The following is a 19491-nucleotide window of genomic DNA, read 5'->3' on the forward strand; positions in this document are numbered from 1 at the left end:
GCCAGTGAGCTGCGCCCTCCACAACCGAGACTGCGAAGGACAGCTCTCCCTGGAGCTGGGCTGCCATGAGCAGCCTGTGACCATCGTGAATGGCTGGCAGCCATTGTGAGCAGTCAGCAGCCAGGGAGAGCTGCTATGAGCGCCTACCGACTGGTGCTGGCGGAGCACAAGGCTCATAATACCAGCAGGGGCCAGGGAGCTGTGTCCTACTCAACTAGACTGAGAAACTAAGGCTTGAAACGGGGAGGGGAGGGCAGAGGAAGGGGGGGGAAGAAAACCGCACTTCATTCACTGAACAAACATTTATTGAGCACGATGCCAAGTATTTTGCTAGATTTCCAAATTCCTGATCTTTGGGATTTTGTCTTTCTATTCTTTAATTTGTTTACAAATTACCTTTTACAATTTACTACCAGGAATATTACTAAAAGTTTCATTTATAAGTAGACCATAAAATATTCCTCGTTTATTGTACAAGGACAGCACCCGCCTCCATGCGGAAAACATTTTACTTTGTTGAGGTTAGCAAATGACCCACTTTGGCAAAACATTAAACCACGGGGCTGTATGACTAACCTGGCAACTGCTAGAACTCCCAGCAGAGTCATCGGTATCAATCAGGAGATCTCCACGCTGGATCATTCTACCAATCAACACATGACTCCGGCGAAGCTGCTAGTAGGTGAAACAAGTTCACTTACTGTTAGGTTTACAAAAATAAAAATTCATATTTTGTAAAATAAACCAACTACCTCCAAGTTCAAAATTACCTGAAAGAAACTTTATTTTTATCCCCTGATTATTCAACAAAGTAGCTCTTACCAAGTTTTAGTCAATTTAACTTAAAGCTGTCTAGGTGTTAACTCATCATATACTTGTTTATATTGTGCATTTATCGACATAGTTTAATGCTAATCTTAGAAATGAGGGCAGGCGGCGGTGGCGGCCTCTGGGCAGCAGAGCGGGCTCCGGGACTGAGTCCGTGTGGTCGCCGGCCGCAGAGGCGGCGCCGCGGGCACCGGGCAGAGGGCAACTTGGCCGCCGCCGCCGCCGCCGCCGCCGGTGGGAGAGCCACTTTGGGGGAGGGGCGGCAGCCGCTCCGCCGCGGCGGCACTTTTTAGATTTTTCGGGTGTCACAGGGGTGACCCCTCGGCATTGCAAAAATAAAATTATTTTTAAAAAAAAATTAAAAGGAAATGTAATTTAATGACCTTTTCCAAGTGCTATCTAATATAGCACCTAGACTACTTCTTACTTAGGAAGATTGGTATTACATGACAAACAGCCACTTGCGTGTTTATTTACACCCCACCTCCGTGACTCAGACACAGGGCTGCGCGGCACCCCGCGCCAAACACCCCTGCCTTACGTAAGTGCCTCGTTCCTGGGGTTACCTCCGTGCCACCTCCCGGCGGGTAGGGAAAACGGCCGCGGGGTCCCAGCTGGTTAACCCCTCCTTTAGTGTCGCTTGCACAGCAAACACATTAATGGGAGAAACACTTTCTTGAAAATTAATTCCCCATCTCTTGAGGAGGGTTTTCAGATCCTTAACCCGCATTTCTTTTTCCCTACCAGAGTTTGGAGAAACAAAGAGGGAGGAAGGAATATTTGCAAGTTTTGCCGGAGCCCGTTCTAAGCCGTTTCGTTCCGCCTGGAGCCGGAGCCTCGCCGCCCGGGGCCTGAAGGCGAGAGGCCGCCGCGCGGGGGTGGACGTGGGCGGGGGCTGTGAACCCGCAGAGGGTGTTGCCACCAGCGTCTACATGTACAGACTCTCCTCGGAGACCTTTGTAAGGGTCGAGTGGGACAGAAAAACTCTAATTGTAAAAAGCGTGATTGAAGTTCCACAACCCTGTTCTAACCAAGATCCCGCCAGTGTGTGAGGGGCGCGCCTAAGATCACGGGGGTGGGCTTGTGCTTCACAGAAGACACGGGGGGCAACAGCTGCCGGCCACGCCGCTCCTGAGCCCCTCCAAGAGGAAAGCGGGCGGCATTTCCGAGAAAGGCACCGCGGATCCCCCTGCTTCCTTTTTTAAGGGCCGAAGAAGACGAGATCTGGGGTTTGGGGAGGAGTCAGAGGACCCCACCATAACCTCTCGCCGGAAATACCCCCTTCCCAAAGGCGCGCCACTGTGGCGCACGCGCACTCAATCACTTAGCAACACTGGCTCGCCCAGCCCGGAGCCTAGCAACAGCAGAGCCTCCGAGTCCCCAACCAATCAGCGTCAGCCTCGCCTTTACACGTCTCACCAATCAGCGCTGACGCTGCAAAGAAGTTTCCAGAGCTTTCGAGGAAGGGCCCCTTAACTCGAATTCATCCGCCTGATAATTTTCCTATATTTTGCTAAAGGAAGAGAAGTATAGCCTGAAATAGAGGGGAGTTGATTTGTTAGGGTCCTTTTTCGTCTGTGAGGGATTTGGGGCTCAGTGGACGGGCCTAACTGCGTCACTGGAGGTGGTGCCGAGAGAACTACTTTCTGCGGCGCATGGACACGGCGGCTACGTAGGCAGTGATTAGTCACGCAACAGACGTTGCATAAATTTCAGCTCCGCCGAGTGCCGGAACGTTCAGAAGCGAGTGGCGTTGTCGGGTGGTGGAGTGTTCGTGGTGAGGTGAATCGTCGTGCTTGGATTTGCGGTATCTTCGCATTTGCTAACAGGTACTGACTGACCCGCAGCCCTCGAGAGCTGGGAGGGATGGCGAGGGCGCCTCGGTGACCAGAAGCTGGCCAATTCTTGAGGCTGAGGGGGCCTCACAGGGAGGAGTGGGGGAGGGGGAGGGGAGATGACGCGGCGCCGGGCCTTTCCGGAAGAGTGGGCCTTGTTTACGTGAAGGGAGCGGGGGCGGTTGGCGCGCGTGCGCCGGCGGAGGCCAACGGTTACTTAACCGATGGAGGTTCCATCGTGTCTGCTTCAGAGGGGGAAAGCGGAAAACAGGTGTGGTTTCTAGAAAGAAACCTTTTAATTTTGAATAGCTCCGTGGAGGTGTCCCACCCCACCTCGGTTTAAACGGGAATTTTTCCCGCGTCCTGTGAGGTTTTCTTTTTTGCGTTTTACGAGCTGTGCTTAGGTTTTGGGAAATTGCCGGAGAGGAGTACTGAAAACGTATCTGCTACCGTTGAGAAATCTCTGGATGCGAACTTCAAACAGTGCTTTTGATTTTCTAGCCGGTTTAAGTTGAAGCTTTGACTAAAGAATTCTTTGACTAATTTGTCTAATAAAAGGTGGTTTGTGAGGGATGTAGATCGTTTAAGGTATTTTGGGAGAATAGAGTTAACGATTAGTTTTAAAGAATTGATTATATGTGGAAGTAAGTATAAAGATCCTGAAATGATACACTTTTGCTTCGTAAACTTTATAGGTCAAAATGCAAATTTTTGTGAAGACCCTGACCGGCAAGACCATCACCCTGGAGGTGGAGCCCAGCGACACCATTGAGAATGTGAAGGCCAAGATCCAGGATAAGGAGGGCATCCCCCCTGACCAGCAGAGGCTCATCTTTGCAGGCAAGCAGCTGGAAGACGGCCGCACTCTTTCTGATTACAACATCCAGAAAGAGTCCACCCTGCACCTGGTCCTGCGTCTGAGGGGTGGTATGCAGATCTTCGTGAAGACCCTGACCGGCAAGACCATCACCCTGGAGGTGGAGCCCAGCGACACCATTGAAAATGTGAAGGCCAAGATCCAGGATAAGGAGGGCATCCCCCCTGACCAGCAGAGGCTCATCTTTGCAGGCAAGCAGCTGGAAGACGGCCGCACTCTTTCTGACTACAACATCCAGAAAGAGTCCACCCTGCACCTGGTCCTGCGTCTGAGGGGTGGTATGCAGATCTTCGTGAAGACCCTGACCGGCAAGACCATCACCCTGGAGGTGGAGCCCAGCGACACCATTGAAAATGTGAAGGCCAAGATCCAGGATAAGGAGGGCATCCCCCCTGACCAGCAGAGGCTCATCTTTGCAGGCAAGCAGCTGGAAGACGGCCGCACTCTTTCTGACTACAACATCCAGAAAGAGTCCACCCTGCACCTGGTCCTGCGTCTGAGGGGTGGCTGTTAATTCTTTACTCTCATATTCATAGTGCCCAATGATGGCATTACTCTGCACTCTAGCCACTTGCCCCAATTTAAGTTTAGAAATTACCAGTTTCAGTAATAGCTGAACCTGTTCAAAATGTTAATAAAAGTTTTGTTGCATGGTAGCATATTTGGTGTCTGTTGTCGTGAAATTACATAGTGATCTGGGAACTAACTGGTTCAGGTGTTCAAGGAGAAGGGGGTTTAACTTGAAGATGGTTGATGTGACCAAAGTTAAGTCATTTGACTTGGGTAAACATTGAGTGTTCCACGGTGTGGAAATTTTAAGTCTTGTGCTTTTCTTGCTAGTGCGTTATACTTACGTGTTTAACTTTAGGTTGTGAAATACAACCCTAATCCTGTCTGCTGCATGTGAGGTCAGCCAAGAATCAAGTGGAACCCTAGTCAAGTTTTGAAAGAAGGCTGGCTGATGAGAAAGATGACTTAAAAGAACTCAACAAGTTAAAAGGTACTCTAAGGCAATTTGCTGATACTGGGGTGTTAAGTAGCAAATGAAAATGGTTTTTCACAACAAGCAGATCTTAGTGACGGCAGCTTTATATTAATGTAAAGAAAAAAGATTGACAGCAAATGAGATTCTTTAATATGGGACTTGATGAAAGACTTCTTTAAGCCTAACACAAGCAGTTTTCATGCTGCCATACCAATAAACACAAGGAAGTATATTTCTAATACAAGATATTCAAGGGAGTGAGAATCTATTTGGCCATGAGGTACCCTTTATTCTTAAATTGTTTTTAATTCCCCCACCTCTCACTTTTATAATCCCCTGTAGTGTAACCAGTAAATGTGATGTCTCGATTTGGGACAAAATAGTGGGGAGTGTATGTAAGAGGGAGAAATTGGAAGTCTTGGTTATCTCAAAAAGTTCATACCACAGTTGGGAAATAACTTCTGGTACTGAAGCTGATGTGATCACAAGTGTGCTGTTCAGTGGAAAAACATCTAAAGGATCACATAGAGGTGCGTTATGATCATTATAAAACTGTTGAAAGCCAAGCATTGGGCCTAGAAATGATATCTTTGATACTCCAAATGCACCTCAGAAACAGCCTGGAAATTCACTTAAATTTGAGCATAAGATACTAAATTGGGTTTCTTGGCTAAGATAGACACTGGTGGTAGCACTTAATTTTAGACAGTGAATTTAATTCTTCAGTTCCTTGGAGTGGTAGTAAAATACTTGGGCCAGGAAGGGGAAAAACTATATTAAACCCTTGAGGTGGTAATTAAAATCGAGCCTTTAAAAGACTAAAGGGGGAACACATTTCACTGTTACGTTAGGTGCTCCAGTCCCAACGTTTAACAATTGACTTGCCCAGGGCTTAGTTCTTGTTCCAAGGACTGGAATCCAAGTGTGTCCTGTCAACTCTGGCTTAGCTTTTAAAATCCATGAGGTTTCATTAGGTTCCTTCCCCTTCAGAATGTCTTCACTAGTGCTTTTAAGCAGGCCTTAGGGTAAAATAATTTAAAAACAGGCCCTTTGGCTAGTAAAGCTGGGTTTCAAAGATTAGAAGTTGTTTTTCCCACCTTTTCCTTTACATCTAACAAAAGCCTTGATTAGTAAACCTGAAGAATAGAAGCATTTCACTGAATAAAGACGTGGTGGTTTGGGCCAATAGGATTTTCACACTTGTCATTTCTACCAAATGTTCACTATGACTTAAAGTGCTTTACAGGTCTGTGGGCTTGTGAATCCCTTGAGAAAAAAGTTTCAGCTATCGCTGCCCCAAAGTCTCTTCCGTACCTATCCCTAAAGGTGTTCATGGATCTCAGCAAACTCACATGCACACAACTTGAAATTAGAGCAAGGAAAAGGCTCTCGAAATGTGTCTTACTTAACCTGTGCTCTCAAATTGATTTTTGGAAGTGGGTTAATCTGGGCCTCGAAGCTTACTCCACACTGAATAAAACAGGCAATTGTTCATGGTTCCTGCTCACTCTTGAACTGCAGGTAAGGGGCCAGCAATGCTGTGGGGGAACGTGACAGAGTGGAGCTTTGCTTTGGGGTGACAGGGATGGAAGAGTTAAAAGATTTGTTCATATATCTGAATCCAAGGTAACAGTCTTACCAGCTATTCAACTTTATGTTCATTGTCCAGCTACCTTCTTGTCTAATAGCCGGGAATCTCGAAGTTGTTGGTCCAGATGCTAAGGAGGCCACGGGAAGGAAAAGATGTTAGCCTGTGGTGCAAATACCTCACTGGACCTCCACACCCTTTATGAGCCTCAAAAACAGTGCCACAGAGGGTTGTTTATGGGACCTTTGTGACTTGTTAGGGCAGTGTCCAAAGTATATGTGGGTCAGTCTTCCAAAAATTTAAACCCGTCTTATTTTGGACCTGTGCTGTCTTCTGAAAAGCGAATTCCATGTGTTTATCAGAACTAGTGTTGTATGTCATCATATGTCTTGAGATCTGAGAGTTTGCAGATCAAACTGCCACTTAATCATCCCCAACTGTAATCTTCACTCTCTACCTTCTACTTAGGAATTCAATTAAAGAAGGGTTTCTGTTACTATGTTCTTTCTTGTGATCTTTCCTGAATGCTTGCACCTGTGTGCAAAGATAAGTTAAAAGAAAATTAAAAGCAAGTCCCAGCCTGATGCCACTCCAAGATCAAGTTTTCACCAGTTCTCATTGAAATGAAGAAAATGAGAACACTGGATTATACATTAAAAGTAAGTCCATTCAATTTTTAAAAACTATGCACTCTATAGAAATGTTCCAGTGTAATGCAAGGATTTAGAGAGTGGCTCTGGAGACACGATTAAATCTGGCTCCACTTACTGGCTTGTAACCTTGGGCAACTATCTTGTCAGTACATCAGATTCCTTATCTATAAAAGGGGTTAATTATACCTGTCTCAGAGTAGTTAAAAGAATTACATGTGAAGCGCTTAAAACTATGCAAAAACTTAACCTAGTACTTATGCTATTTTAACAAAATTAGAAATGACTTACCATCAAGGAAGAGTGGTTAGATTATGATAATGCAATAAAACAGAATGAAGGCGATGTGAACTGGCATAGAGTATTCAAGAGTGAAAAATACTATATAAAAATGTGTGCGCAAGCATACATAAAAGTGGGCCCCTGTTTAACACTGGTTGCTTCAAGAGAGTAAAGGGGTGGTTGTGAGGGGAGATTTCAACTTCTTTCTATTTTAAAATCTGTCACCCATAGGCTTTCAGGAGGACTGAAATCACTTCATAGCATCCACATTGTTCACAAACTTTCCTGTCCAAGAGCCAGCAATGTACTCCTGCCCTGAAATCAGACTGTGCTTCAAAATTGAATAGAGTAGATACGTCTCTGGTTCATTCTCTGATCTCCCTGGACCTCTAGAAACTACATCTCATGAGACTTCCTGAACCTCAAGACCTTCATTTTAATTATACTCTTCAAATAATCAAGGGGCAGGTCATGACTCCCTTTTAATTAGGCCCAGCTGACTCCAAATGGAAGCCTAAGACAAATGTTGATTTGGGGGAAAGTATCTTGCACTTAGTGCAACAATATTAACAGGGAAGTAAGTTTTGGAATTTTTCTTTTTCATACTTTCTTGATCCCATTACTACCCTTATCTTCCCTCCCCCTCTCGCTCCACCCCTTTTTTTTGTACCCAGAAGTTGAGTGGTGAAATTTCACTTCCCAGCTTGTAGGTCTCAGCCAACCCCTGTAATTTGCTCCAGCACCTACTACTATGACCACACAACACCTACGAGGACTCCTCTTAAGGAATCCTTTTACCTTCAGAAATTTCTAATATCAGTGTTTCCAGAACTTTGTCTTCCAAACATTATTATAACCGCTGTGCAAAGAATGCTGTGGTATAAAGGGCTCTAGAAGTTGTTACCTCCTTCCTGAAAAATTACAACGTGCACTAGCATATTAAAGTCTCCAAGAAGTTCTGCCTTAGAGGAACTTGTTTAATCCAGGCTTTTCCAGTTTCTGATTTCACTTTATTTCACCTTCCTTTTCAATCAGTTAAGATCCCTCACATTTTCAGAAACACTGTGCAAGCCATGACCTTCCCTGTCTCCCTGTCTAGCCCTACTGATTATACATGGTTCCAGGCTTCTTTCAGGACAGATTCGTGTTCCTGTGGACTCAAGATTTGCCACAACAGTGTGGAGGTTCCTCAAGAAATTACGAATAGAATTACCATATGACCCAGCAATCGCTCTCCTGGGTATCTACCCCAAAAATATAAAAGCATTTCTCTATAGAGACACGTGTACGCCAATGTTCATTGCAGCTTTGTTTACGGTGGCCAAGACATGGAAACAACCAAAATGTCCTTCGATAGATGAATGGATAAAGAAGTTGTGGTACATATACACAATGGAATACTATTCGGCGTTAAGGAAAGATGATATAGGAACATTTGTGACAACATGGATGGATCTCGAGAGAATAATGCTAAGTGAAACAAGTCAGGCAGAAAAAGCAGAGAACCCTATGATTTCACTGATATGTGGTATATAAACCAAAAAGAACAAGACAAACAAATGAGAAACAAAAACTCATAGACACAGACAATAATTTAGTGGTTACCAGAGGGTAAGGGGGTGGGGGGTGGGTGATGAGGGTAAAGGGGATCAAATATATGGTGATGGAAGGAGAACTGACTCTGGGTGGTGAACACACAATGGGATTTATAGACGATGTAATACAGAATTGTACACCTGAAATCTATGTAAATTTACTAACAATTGTCACCCCAATAAAATTAATTTAAAAAAAAAAAAGATTTGCCACAAATGGCCTAGATATTCTACTGCTAAAATAGAACAGCACAAATATAAAACAATATATTTTCCCAATTCACAGAGAAATGGATAAAACTATTTTCAAGTTAACTTTTTCTTCCATAAGCTGTTCTTAATCAGTTGGTATCTTCTATGGCTTGTCTTCAAGCAGGTGTTAATAGGCAAAATAATAGTAAATTTGGACACTTAATTTTTAAAAAAATCATCTGATTGATTTTGTAAGATACAAAGGTGACACAAGCTCTTGATAAAATACGTCTAGGGATATATAAGACTATCCAGTAGAAAGTTAAAAATTATCTCTCACGTCTCCTCACATCCCCCCCCATTAAGCAGAGGAAACTACTTAATGAGAATATTATCCATTCATTTATTCATTCAACAAATAAATTTGTCTACTGTTATTTTCAGCATTGGAAATGAAGTAATGTTCAAACTGACCAAGTCCCTGCCCTTATGGAATTTAGAGAAGACAAATAGGTAAATACATCATATTTTAGATAATGATAAGTGCTACAGTGAAAAAATAAAGAAGATTAAAGAACATTGGGTGGTCATGGAAGGCCTCAAGTATAAGATGACATTTGAGCAAAGGTCTGGAGGAAATGAGGAACTTACCTCATGCTAACTGGGTATGAGGGAAGAGTGTTCCATGAAATAGAGTATATCACATGCAAAGGTCTTGAGAGAGAAGAAAGCTTAAGTTCAAGGAACAGTGAGATGGCCTGTGCAGCAGGAAGTTAGTGAGCAAGAAGGGTAGAATGAAATCAGAGGTAATATCATTTATCCATTTATAAGGCCACTGTAATGATACATATTGTATGTGTCCCTCTGGACTGCTATGCCAATACAAACATGCATATGTGTGTACACATCCCCATACATATTCAATGTAGGAAACTTGAGAAATACAGAAAAAGAAAACATCCATTAACCTTTTATCCAAATATACTCAATTTGGCATATTTCCTATTTTCCAAGTATTAATTTTTTACTTAAATAACAGTGAGTTCCAGTTGTAAAGACTCAATCAGTAGATAATTATATGAGTAAAACACAGAAGTCCTTTTTCAGTGCTCCTCCGCAGATCCTCCTCTTTCCACACTTATCTTTTTTCTCTGTGCCAGTTGGTAAAAGTTTGGTGTATTTACCACCAGATTGTTTCCAATGTGTTTACATATACTTATGTGTTATATAAAATCATACTTTTAAAAGTATACATAAATAGACTCATACAGAACATACTCATATTGTTTGGAGACATTCCATGCCAGTACATATAAGATCTACCTCATTTTTTTTCTGAATTGCTACAATGTACTCATATTTCGTAGTATGAAGGAATATCCCACATTTATCCATCTCCTTACTGGGTATTTAGATGGGTATTTATATTGTTTTAGTTTTTCACTATTAAAACAATGCTTCAGTGAACATCCTTGTAATCTAAAATTGTGATAAATAGTGTTTTTCACACTATTATTTCACTTTTTGTTTATGGTGTCTTTTGTAAAAACAGAAGTTCTCCAATCTGAAAAAGAATCTGGCAATCTTTTTCTTTATGATTTCTGGGCCAAAGAAATAAGTGAAGGTGTAAGACTTGTTAATAACTATAACACATTTTTTAAAAACAGGAAATCATACAATTTCTACACCCTTCTGGGTGAAGAGTGTTCCAGGAAGACTAATCTGCCACCCCATGACTCCCAGATCATAACAGCATTCTTTCCCCGCAGAGATCAACAAACCAGTGACAGAGACTCTTTGAAGCTATTGGTTGCCTACTGATTAGTGTAACGTCTATCTTAACTTCCAGGGCGGTAGTGGTTTTGACAAACGCCTTTTATATCACATAACTATACTTTGCCAAGTATCCTGAACACTATTATAATTGTTTTCTATCACTCATGCGATAGCCCCATGCTTCTTTATAAGTTAAATATGTTTCAAAATAACATGACTTTGAAATACTTATAATGCTATTACAAACAATGAAGACATGAGGGTGCTCCAACCAATACAATGCTGTAGAAATTAATATCAATATTTTAGGGGGGAAATGCAGTCCTTTGTTGATGAAACTAGTTAATTTTGCCTTGTTTTTACTGATGTTTTGGGTTTAAGATTTTACCTATTTTTTTCAAAATGAAAATATATTGGTTCATATTTTTTTATCTTGTTAAAGAAACAACACAACACATATTCATCATTTTTAAAAAATCAGATCATCTAGAATAGTAAAAAGAATAAAGTAAAATAACCTGAATAAATTACCGGAATTTCCACCAACTAGAGGTAACTATTGGTAACATAGTTGTTTTTTTTTTACATAGTTTTTTTTTTAAAGGCAGTTCATATAATGTTTTGTTTTATATCCTGGTTTTTCTACTTATTTCACATAGATATTATTAATACTTTCATTTAAATAGCTATATAGCATTCTATTGTATGTATCATAATTTATTTAATCTATATGAGTGATGCATTTGTAGACAACTTTATTATCAACACCTTTATAAACGCACTTCTTCACATTTTTGTCAAAAGATAAATAAACTAGGAAAAAATATTTACAGCACATATAAAGGGCTAATTTCTTTACTACATAAGGAGTTTCTACAAATATATCAGAAACAAATTGGTAATCCAATAGAAAAATAGGCAAAAAGCAGACAGTTCACAGAAAAGAAAATGGTTCTTAAACACATGAAAAGATGTACAGCTTTACTTATAGTAAGAAAAATGACCATTAAATGTATGAAATAGCATTTTAAAAAAATCTTTCACTTTGGCAAAGATAAAATAAGACTTCTAATACACTATTTCCAAGAGAGTAGAGAAATACATGCATTGTTGGTCAGCATAAATTGATAAAACCTCTTTAGAGGGTAATTGGTAAGTAGCTATGAAAATTTGAAATGCACATGCCTGTTGAACCCAGCAATTCCATTACTAGGAATTTTTCAGCTACTGTGTTTCCCCGAAAATAAGACCTAGCCAGACCATCAGCTTTAATGCATCTTTTGGAGCAAAAATTAATATGAGACCTGATATTATTATATTATACCTGGTATTTATATTAAGTATAGTATAGTATAGTATAGTATAGTATAGTATAGTATAGTAAAATAAGACTGGGTTGTATATTAATTTTTGCTCCAAAAGACACATTAAAGGGCCGGCCCGGTGTTTCAGGCGGTTGGAGCTTCGTGTTCCTAATGCCGAAGACTGCCAGTTCGATTCCCACATAGGCTAGTGGGCTCTCAACCACAAGGTTGGTGCTTTGACTCCTTGTGACTCCCGCAAAGGATGGTGGGCTGTGCCCCCTGCAACTAACAACAGCAACTGGACCTGGAGCTGAGCTACGCCCTCCACAACTACGATTAAAAGGACAACAACTTGACTTGAGAAAAAAATCCTGGAAGTATACACTGTTCCCCAATAAAGTCCTGTTCTCCTTCCCCAAAAAAATCTTTTAAAAAAGACACATTATAACTGATTGTCCTGCTAGCTCTTATTTTTGCGGAAACACGGTATTCTCACAAATGTGAACAAAGCATGAACACAGGTGTTCACTGCTGTATTCTAAATAGTAGTAATACATTTAAAACAACCTAAATGTGAATAGCAGTATATGTTAACACCTGTGTAAAAAGGTTATTTATACTTTAATGATTTTGCATGCACATAGAATAAGTCTAAAGAATACATAAGAAATTGCTTATGATACATGTCAAATGTATTTTAATAAAAAAGAAATTGCTAACAATGGTTTGTTCCTGGAAGGGAGGTGGGAGGGGATACATCCTTTTCACTATATAACATCATTTGAACTTCTTGAATTTTTATCATGGGCCGATATTATCTATTCAAATAAATAAATAAGTAAAATTCACATTTATTTGATGAGTGAGGTTTAGTACTTTTTCTTTCCTTTTTTTCTCCTGTAAACTCTCCATTCATATCTTCAACTTTTAAAAATTTTCTTCCGTTGTCTTACTTATTGGTTTGTAAGAGCTCATTATATGTTTAAGAATTTTTACTCTTTGCTGTAGATACTGCAATTGTGTTTAGTGGTTACGTTTTAGAATTTCAGGAGTTTTCCCATAAATATGAGGCATTTAAGGCAGTTTGCCAGGATTTTAAAAACACAATCCCGTGTTTTTATGTGGTTTTCCACCCACACCAGTGCATATTTGTGCATTTAGGTGTCGTTTCCTAGTTCCTTGGGTGGTCCTGGAGCTGCACCTTCCTGTTCCTGGCACTGGAGCAAGGGTCTGGGCTCCAGGCCAATAGCTGGCATCCTAAAGAGCCTGAAGAAAGGCGAAGCCTAACAGAGCTGCGCATCCATCCTCCTTGCTTCCCGTCCTCCTCTGGGTATGGATGTAAACTTCCTGCTGCAAGGGGTGGGGTCGATTCTGGGACTAGGTGGCTCCACTGGCAATGGCAGTCAGTGCACAGTGGCCCCAGCCTTCAATTTCTCCAGTATGTGGAATGGAGGTAATGCTCCCAATTATCAGAGTTGCTCTGCTTGGGCCGGCCGGTGGCTCAGGTGGTTGGACCTCCGTGCTCCTAACTCCAAAGGCTGCCGGTTCGATTCCCACATGGGCCAGTGGGCTTTCAACCACGAGGTTGCCAGTTTGATTCCTGGACTCCCACAAGGGATGGTGGGCAGCACCCCCTGCAACTAACAACTGGACCTGGAGCTGAGCTGCGCCCTCCACAACTAAGACTGAAAGGACAACGACTTGGGAAAAAAAAGAAAAAATCCTGGAAGTATACACTGTTCCCCGATAAAGTCCTGTTCCCCTTCCCCAATAAAATCTTTTTAAAAAAAAAAGAAAGAAAGAAAAGAAAGAAAGAAAGAACTGCTCTGCACCCTGAGTCAGAGTGGAAAATACTGACCATTACATCCAGCCAAGGGGATGCTTGAGCAATTGGGGGGGAAAAAAACCTTTGGTACTGAGCTGAGGAACACCTTACCTCTAAGGTAGAATACCCTCTCCCCATCATTCCCGGCAGCCTTTCAACCAACCAAGTTTCCACCCCCACTTTGTGGGTTAGCTGGAAGCTTCCAGCATGTCCTGTTTGACCTTGGCTTCCTGCCAAGCAGCACCGGCACCCCCTCCTAGCCCCATGAAAGCTGTTTTTCTGAGCGTCAGGCCTGAGGCCTCCTTTAGAAGCTGAAATGGCCTTTTCTCTTTTGCAGCCAGTACTTTAATTCAGAAGTGCTGATGGTCTTTTAGATAATGCTACTCCTCTCCCTCCTCTCCCGACCTTCTCTGGAAGCAGCTTGGCAAAGTTTACTGGAACAGTATGTCTCCTTGCCACACAGCAGCCACCACTTCGAGAAGGGAAAAGACCCTGAGCCACCTGACAGCATGACCAGCGGAAAAACGGGGGTCCCAAGAGAGAAGAAGGAAAGGCTGAAGGGGCAAAAGTGGGGGCTGGAAGTGTCTACGGAGCATGCACAGCAGTGCGTCTCATTCTCTTCACTTCTCTGAGCCTCAGCCTTCCCTGGGCTGCTGGTACCTCTACTGTCTCTTCTCTTTTGCACAAAACCACAAGAATGCTGCTCTGGCTTCCAGTAATGTGCTGATGATTTCCTCTAAGTGGCTGCTCCCCTGCAGACTGACTTCAGCCACCTAAAATAATTCACTTGTTTCACTTTGAGCTCTGTCCTCTCCACTGTGTTTTGGGCCAGAGCAGCACAGCATCGCTCCAAGCTCTGTCTACTGGGCCCAGGTGAGCAGGGCTGAAGTGGGTCTTCTGACTTGGAAATTTACATTGAAATAAGGAGCCTGTGCCTAAAGACAAACCACAAAGTAAATAGAATATCCGCACAGACCTTCTCAGATGATCCCAAACCACGGAATGTAAAGGAGAAGGTGGAGACCCACACTTTCTGTGGGGCATAGTGTAGGGATGCCTAGAAATAGGCAAATATCACCCCTTCCATTCTGGAAAGGTGAGGCCAAACAGCTCTGTGTGAATCTAGGCCCAAAACATCTGAGGGAGTGAGTATGTTGTTTTAAGCCTTACTCTAGAGCCTCAGATTTGTAGAAATAGATTGGTCTTTCTTACCCTGTGCCAAGTGCTAAGGCTACCCAGACAAATATGCTCAGTCATCGTGTGGAAAAAGGCAAGTAAACCGACACTTGTAACGTGGGATGATAAATATAATGCTAGGTCAGGGTCAAATAAGACTGAATTAGCACAACTGCTGGCCCCTTCCCAAGAGAAGGAATGGTGTGAAAATCTCTTGGGGAGATGGGATGGGTGTGTTGTTTTGAACTGGGAAGATAAAATGGAGAAGTGGGGTTCTGCCCTTGTTTCCCCACCGCCATTTCCTTGGAACACACGGTTCCTGCCTCCACCTCTGCAATGACTCAGGTCTCTGCTCCAGGAGCACTTAGAGTCAAATCAGGGCTGCCCACACCTCCTGTGTTTGGGAGATGCTAAGAAAAACAGGTCAAGATTGACTGGCTTCTGGCAGTTAGCTACTCATACCCCGCTCAAAATACCCAGGCCTAGGGAATGACATTTTAGGGGTGAGTCCTCATGCTGCTGCTCTCTGGAGAGCAAAGTGTGAAAACATGACTTGAGGAGTTGTTTTGTGGGGTGAGGAGTGACTGCCTGTGTTTTTCTTTCCTAGTCACCTAGCAGAAACCCTAGCTTGAATGAGTCCCAACACCTGCCTTCTCCCTGCCTGCCTCCAACTGCTGGGAGTGGGGGTGGGGGTGGGAGGGTGGGAATCATACAACTAAGGAAATTGGTTTCATTTTAAATTCAGGATTGCAAAACAAGGGGGTTCTGAACACTGCCAGGCAATTATACTCTATTTGTCTAAGAGGTGATATGCTCTATTTTCTTTTTATTTATTTATTTATTTATTTATTTATTATTATTATTTTTTTTATTGGGGAAGGGGTACAAGAATTTATTGGGGAACAGTGTGTACTTCCAGGACTTTTTTCCAAGTCCAGTTGTTGTCCTTTCAGTCTTAGTTGTGGAGGGCGCAGCTCAGCTCCAGGTCCAGTTGCTGTTGCTAGTTGCAGGGAGCGCAGCCCACCATCCCTTGCGGGAGTCAAACTGGCAACCTTGTGGTTGAGAGGATGCACTCCAACCAACTGAGCCATCAGGGAGGCAGCTCAAGCTCAGCTCAAGGTGCCGTGTTCAATTTTAGTTGCAGGGGGCACTGCCCACCATCCCTTGCGGGACTCGAGGAATTGAACTAGCAACCTTGTGGTTGAGAGCCCACTGGTCCAACCAGCAGCCTTCGGAGTTAGGAGCACGGAGCTCTAACCACCTGAGACACCGGGCCGGCCCTCTATTTTCTTTCTTTTACTTCCCCCCCACCCCCACCCCACACCGAGCTCATGACCTAAACCTCACTTTTTTAAGTAAACAGAGGCCATCAGATTTTCCCACACTTGGCCTGAAACCTGCCCACACTTGGACCTGCCTTGCCTTCTTGTCTTCTGTTTCCTGAACAGAGATGAATCCCTCCACCTGGGCCATCCATCCTCTCTCCTTCCCAAGGACTTTGTTCTTGCAGGTACCCTCCTTCCCTGAATTATCAGTCTCTTCCTACTGCTGGATCATTCCAACAGCATACAAATAGAATCTTTTATTTCATGTATCTTTGATCTTCAAACAAACAATCCCCCACCCCAGATCTCCTTCCAGTACACCTTACCTCCCTGCTTCCCTAAATGATGAAACACCTCCAAAGGGTAGTCTGCACATTGTCTCAACTTCAACTTCTTCACCTTCGTTTTTTTTGGTTCCATGTTGTCTTTTAAAAAAAGAAATAAGGGCAACCAGTTGGCTCCGTGGTTAGAGCGTGGTGTTCATAACACCAAAGTCGCCGGTTCGAGTCCCACATGGGCCAGTGAGCTGTGCCCTCCACAACTAGATTGAAAACAACAACTTGACTTGGAGCTGAGCTGCGCCTTCCACAACTAGATTAGGGAAAAAAAAAAAAAGACAACGACTTAACATCCTGGAAAAACACAGTCCTCCAATATTCCCCAATAAAAAAAAAATAATAAAGAAATAAAACACACAGTTATGGTTGGGCTTTCAGTTTAAAAACGGCTTTCTCCTTAACCCCCTTAAAGGATCATAAAAGAACAAAAAGGTGTAAATCCTCAAGGACAAAAAGAGTAGGAGAGGAGACCAAGCAGAAGCATGGCCAGCAATGTTTGTACCACAAACAGTGAATGACCACTCATAATTCAGTAGAGAAGCTGAGACCTTAGTGCTCTGGGGACCCACAGACAGAGGAGATCCTGCTGACTGGGGGAATGAAGTCGACATCTGTGTACTAAACTTTCGGAACCATGACACCACCCTGGGGGGTGGTGTCAAGCCCCATCCATGCATCTGGCTTTTGGTACCAGACATTTAGGAAAGACTCTACCAGGAAAGGCAGAGATTCACAAAAACAAACAAACAAAAAAACGGGACTAGGCAAACAGAGAAAATTCTGTTGTATGAATTTTCCCATTCTCTCTCTAAATCTGAGCTCTAAGTGCTGTTTTCAGAGAATGGTCAGCCTGAGCACCCAGGTTGGGAGGGGTCCTGGCTAATAACTTTTTAGAGATAGGCTTTAGTAGCAATAAGGCAGCTCCTGTTGACTCCAGGGAGGGTCTAACATTCAAATTTAAATCATTCTCCATTACTTGTATGATAAAGCCTAAATTTGAGTGGCATTTCTGAAATTTCCTAAACTCTTGTTCCAAACTCCTGCCCCTGGTTCTTCAGTCAACTTGTCATTTCCTCTGCTATGGCCTGAATGTCTGTGTCCCCCGCATTCTAATGTTGAAATCCTAATGTCCATATGTAATGGTATTAGGAGGTGGGGCCCTTGGGAGGTGTTTAGGTCAGGAGGGTGGAGCCCTCATGAATGAGATTAGTGCCTTATAAAAAATGGACACAGCAAGAAAGTGCCTGGCTGTTAAAGAGGAAGAGGGCTCTCAGCAGTATGAGACCATGCTGGTACCCTGATCTTGGACTTTCAGCCTCCAGAACTATGAGAAATAAGTTTCTGTTGTTTATAAGCTGCCCAGTTTGTGGTGTTTTTGTTATAGCAGCCCAAACGGACTAAGACACCTTCAAAACCCTAACTCAACCCATCCTTCCCTTCACAGGCCTGCAGTACCTCCCCACCCCAGGCAGTGGCAACAAACTTTTCTCAAAGTCTAGGGGTGGGTGGGTGGGTGGAGGGAGGGTAGAGGTTGGTCAGATACTGCCAAAGGGAATTGTAGCAAGAAAAAACTATATAGGATCTTAAAAGCCAGGGATATACAAGGATGGTACATAGTGTGTGATTCCATTCACATGACAATTCTGGAAATGGCAAAGCTACAAGAATAGAAATCCAACCAGTGGTTATCAGAGCACGGCTGTGGGGCAGGAGAGGGCAAAGGGGCCCCAGAGCACATTTGAGGGTAAAGAAAATGCTGTATATCTTGATAGCTGTGGTGGTCATACAATTGTATACACATTTGTCAAAATTCTTTGAATTGTTAGCGTAAAGAGGGTGTAAATTTTTTTAAATTGCAAAGTAAATTTTTAAAGGGTGTTAATTATACCACAAGAAACCTGACTTTTTTTTTATGAAACAGGTGGAAACGCAAAGGGATATAAGAATGCCTGGGTTCAAATCCCACCGCCATCCCTTACAATGTGCTATAGTCCGGAGCCAGTGAGTTACTTCATCTCTCTGACTCTGTTTCCCCTTCTCTGAAGTGGAGATACCAAGGGGATCTACCTCCCAGGGTGGAGGTAAAGACTTAAAAAGAAAATGCCGTTAAAAAGCCTGGCTCACAACCTCAAGAGCGCTCTTCCAGTTTTCCCCGGGTGCTCTCCAAGCCGGAGGGAGGTGCCTTGGGGGAAGGCAGAGGCCACAGGCCCTGCTACCCTCACAGGCTTGCTCTGTGACTAGGGGAGAGAGTAGGGCTTGAGGAGGGCGGCTCCCGCGTCCAAGGGGAGGGCCTCCAGTCCTCCCACTCCTGAGCCTGGAGCCTCAGCCACGACCTCGACCTCGGACACTTGTCTCAGAAGCTCTGGAAGTGCGTGTCCGGATGCTCACGTAGAAAGGGGGCGGGGCCTCGTCTGGGAGACGCGAAATGGGGGAGGTGCCGGCAACTGGGAGAGTGGGGACCGTACCTGAAGGGCGGTGGAGGGAGTCACGGGGTGGGATGTGGCCGGGCGCGGCTGAGGGGCACCTGGGGGGATGGGGAGTTGGGATGCAGAAAGGTGCGGTTAGGGAGTCCTGAGAAGGGGTGGTGGAGTGGGAGAGGAGCTGCTGCGGCCAGCTTGTGTGGGGAGGCGTGTCTGAGGTGGTGGGAATGGAGAAGGCGAGGCTAGAGGGGAGCAAGGCTGAGGCGCGGTGGGGTGGAGTCCTGGGGAGGTGGAGGGCCGGGATGCTGTAGGAAAGGGGATGGGGGCGCGGGTGGGCAAGGCGGCCGGCCGTTTGCATCCCCAGCATCCATACTCCGGGCTGGACCGCGGATTCTTTGGCTCTGACGCCGCCCAGATCATCCTTGTCTCGGTTCCTGGCCCGGACTGATCCTGCGCCTGGTCTTTCTCCTTGCCTCTGTCGCAGGGTCTGACCTG

The 19491-nt window shown here is 43.9% G+C and overlaps 1 protein-coding gene across 2 annotated transcripts; it reads left to right on the forward strand.

Annotated features, from left to right (window-relative positions):
- Positions 1-600: 600 nt before the first annotated feature.
- Positions 601-4196, forward strand: UBB (ubiquitin B). 2 transcript variants are annotated; one of them, XM_081028946.1, is made up of 3 exons: positions 601-678; positions 1576-2762; positions 3313-4196. In XM_081028946.1, exon 3 carries the CDS (start codon positions 3365-3367, stop codon positions 4052-4054), a length of 690 nt encoding a protein of 229 aa, XP_080885072.1. In that variant the 5' UTR covers positions 601-678; positions 1576-2762; positions 3313-3364; the 3' UTR covers positions 4055-4196. The 2 variants fall into 2 exon arrangements, with proteins under 2 accessions (XP_080885072.1, XP_080885071.1); XM_081028945.1 differs by having other exon boundaries at positions 1576-2657; positions 3359-4196.
- Positions 4197-19491: the final 15295 nt, after the last annotated feature.

This window comes from Rhinolophus hipposideros (genome assembly GCF_964194185.1).
Source record: "Rhinolophus hipposideros genome assembly, chromosome: 20".
Taxonomy (NCBI): Eukaryota; Metazoa; Chordata; class Mammalia; order Chiroptera; family Rhinolophidae; genus Rhinolophus; species Rhinolophus hipposideros.

What these genes read in the sequence shown, in the direction of transcription:
- UBB (XM_081028946.1), top strand. Translation starts at nt 3,365, where the DNA reads ATGCAAATTTTTGTGAAGACCCTGACCGGCAAGACCATCACCCTGGAG.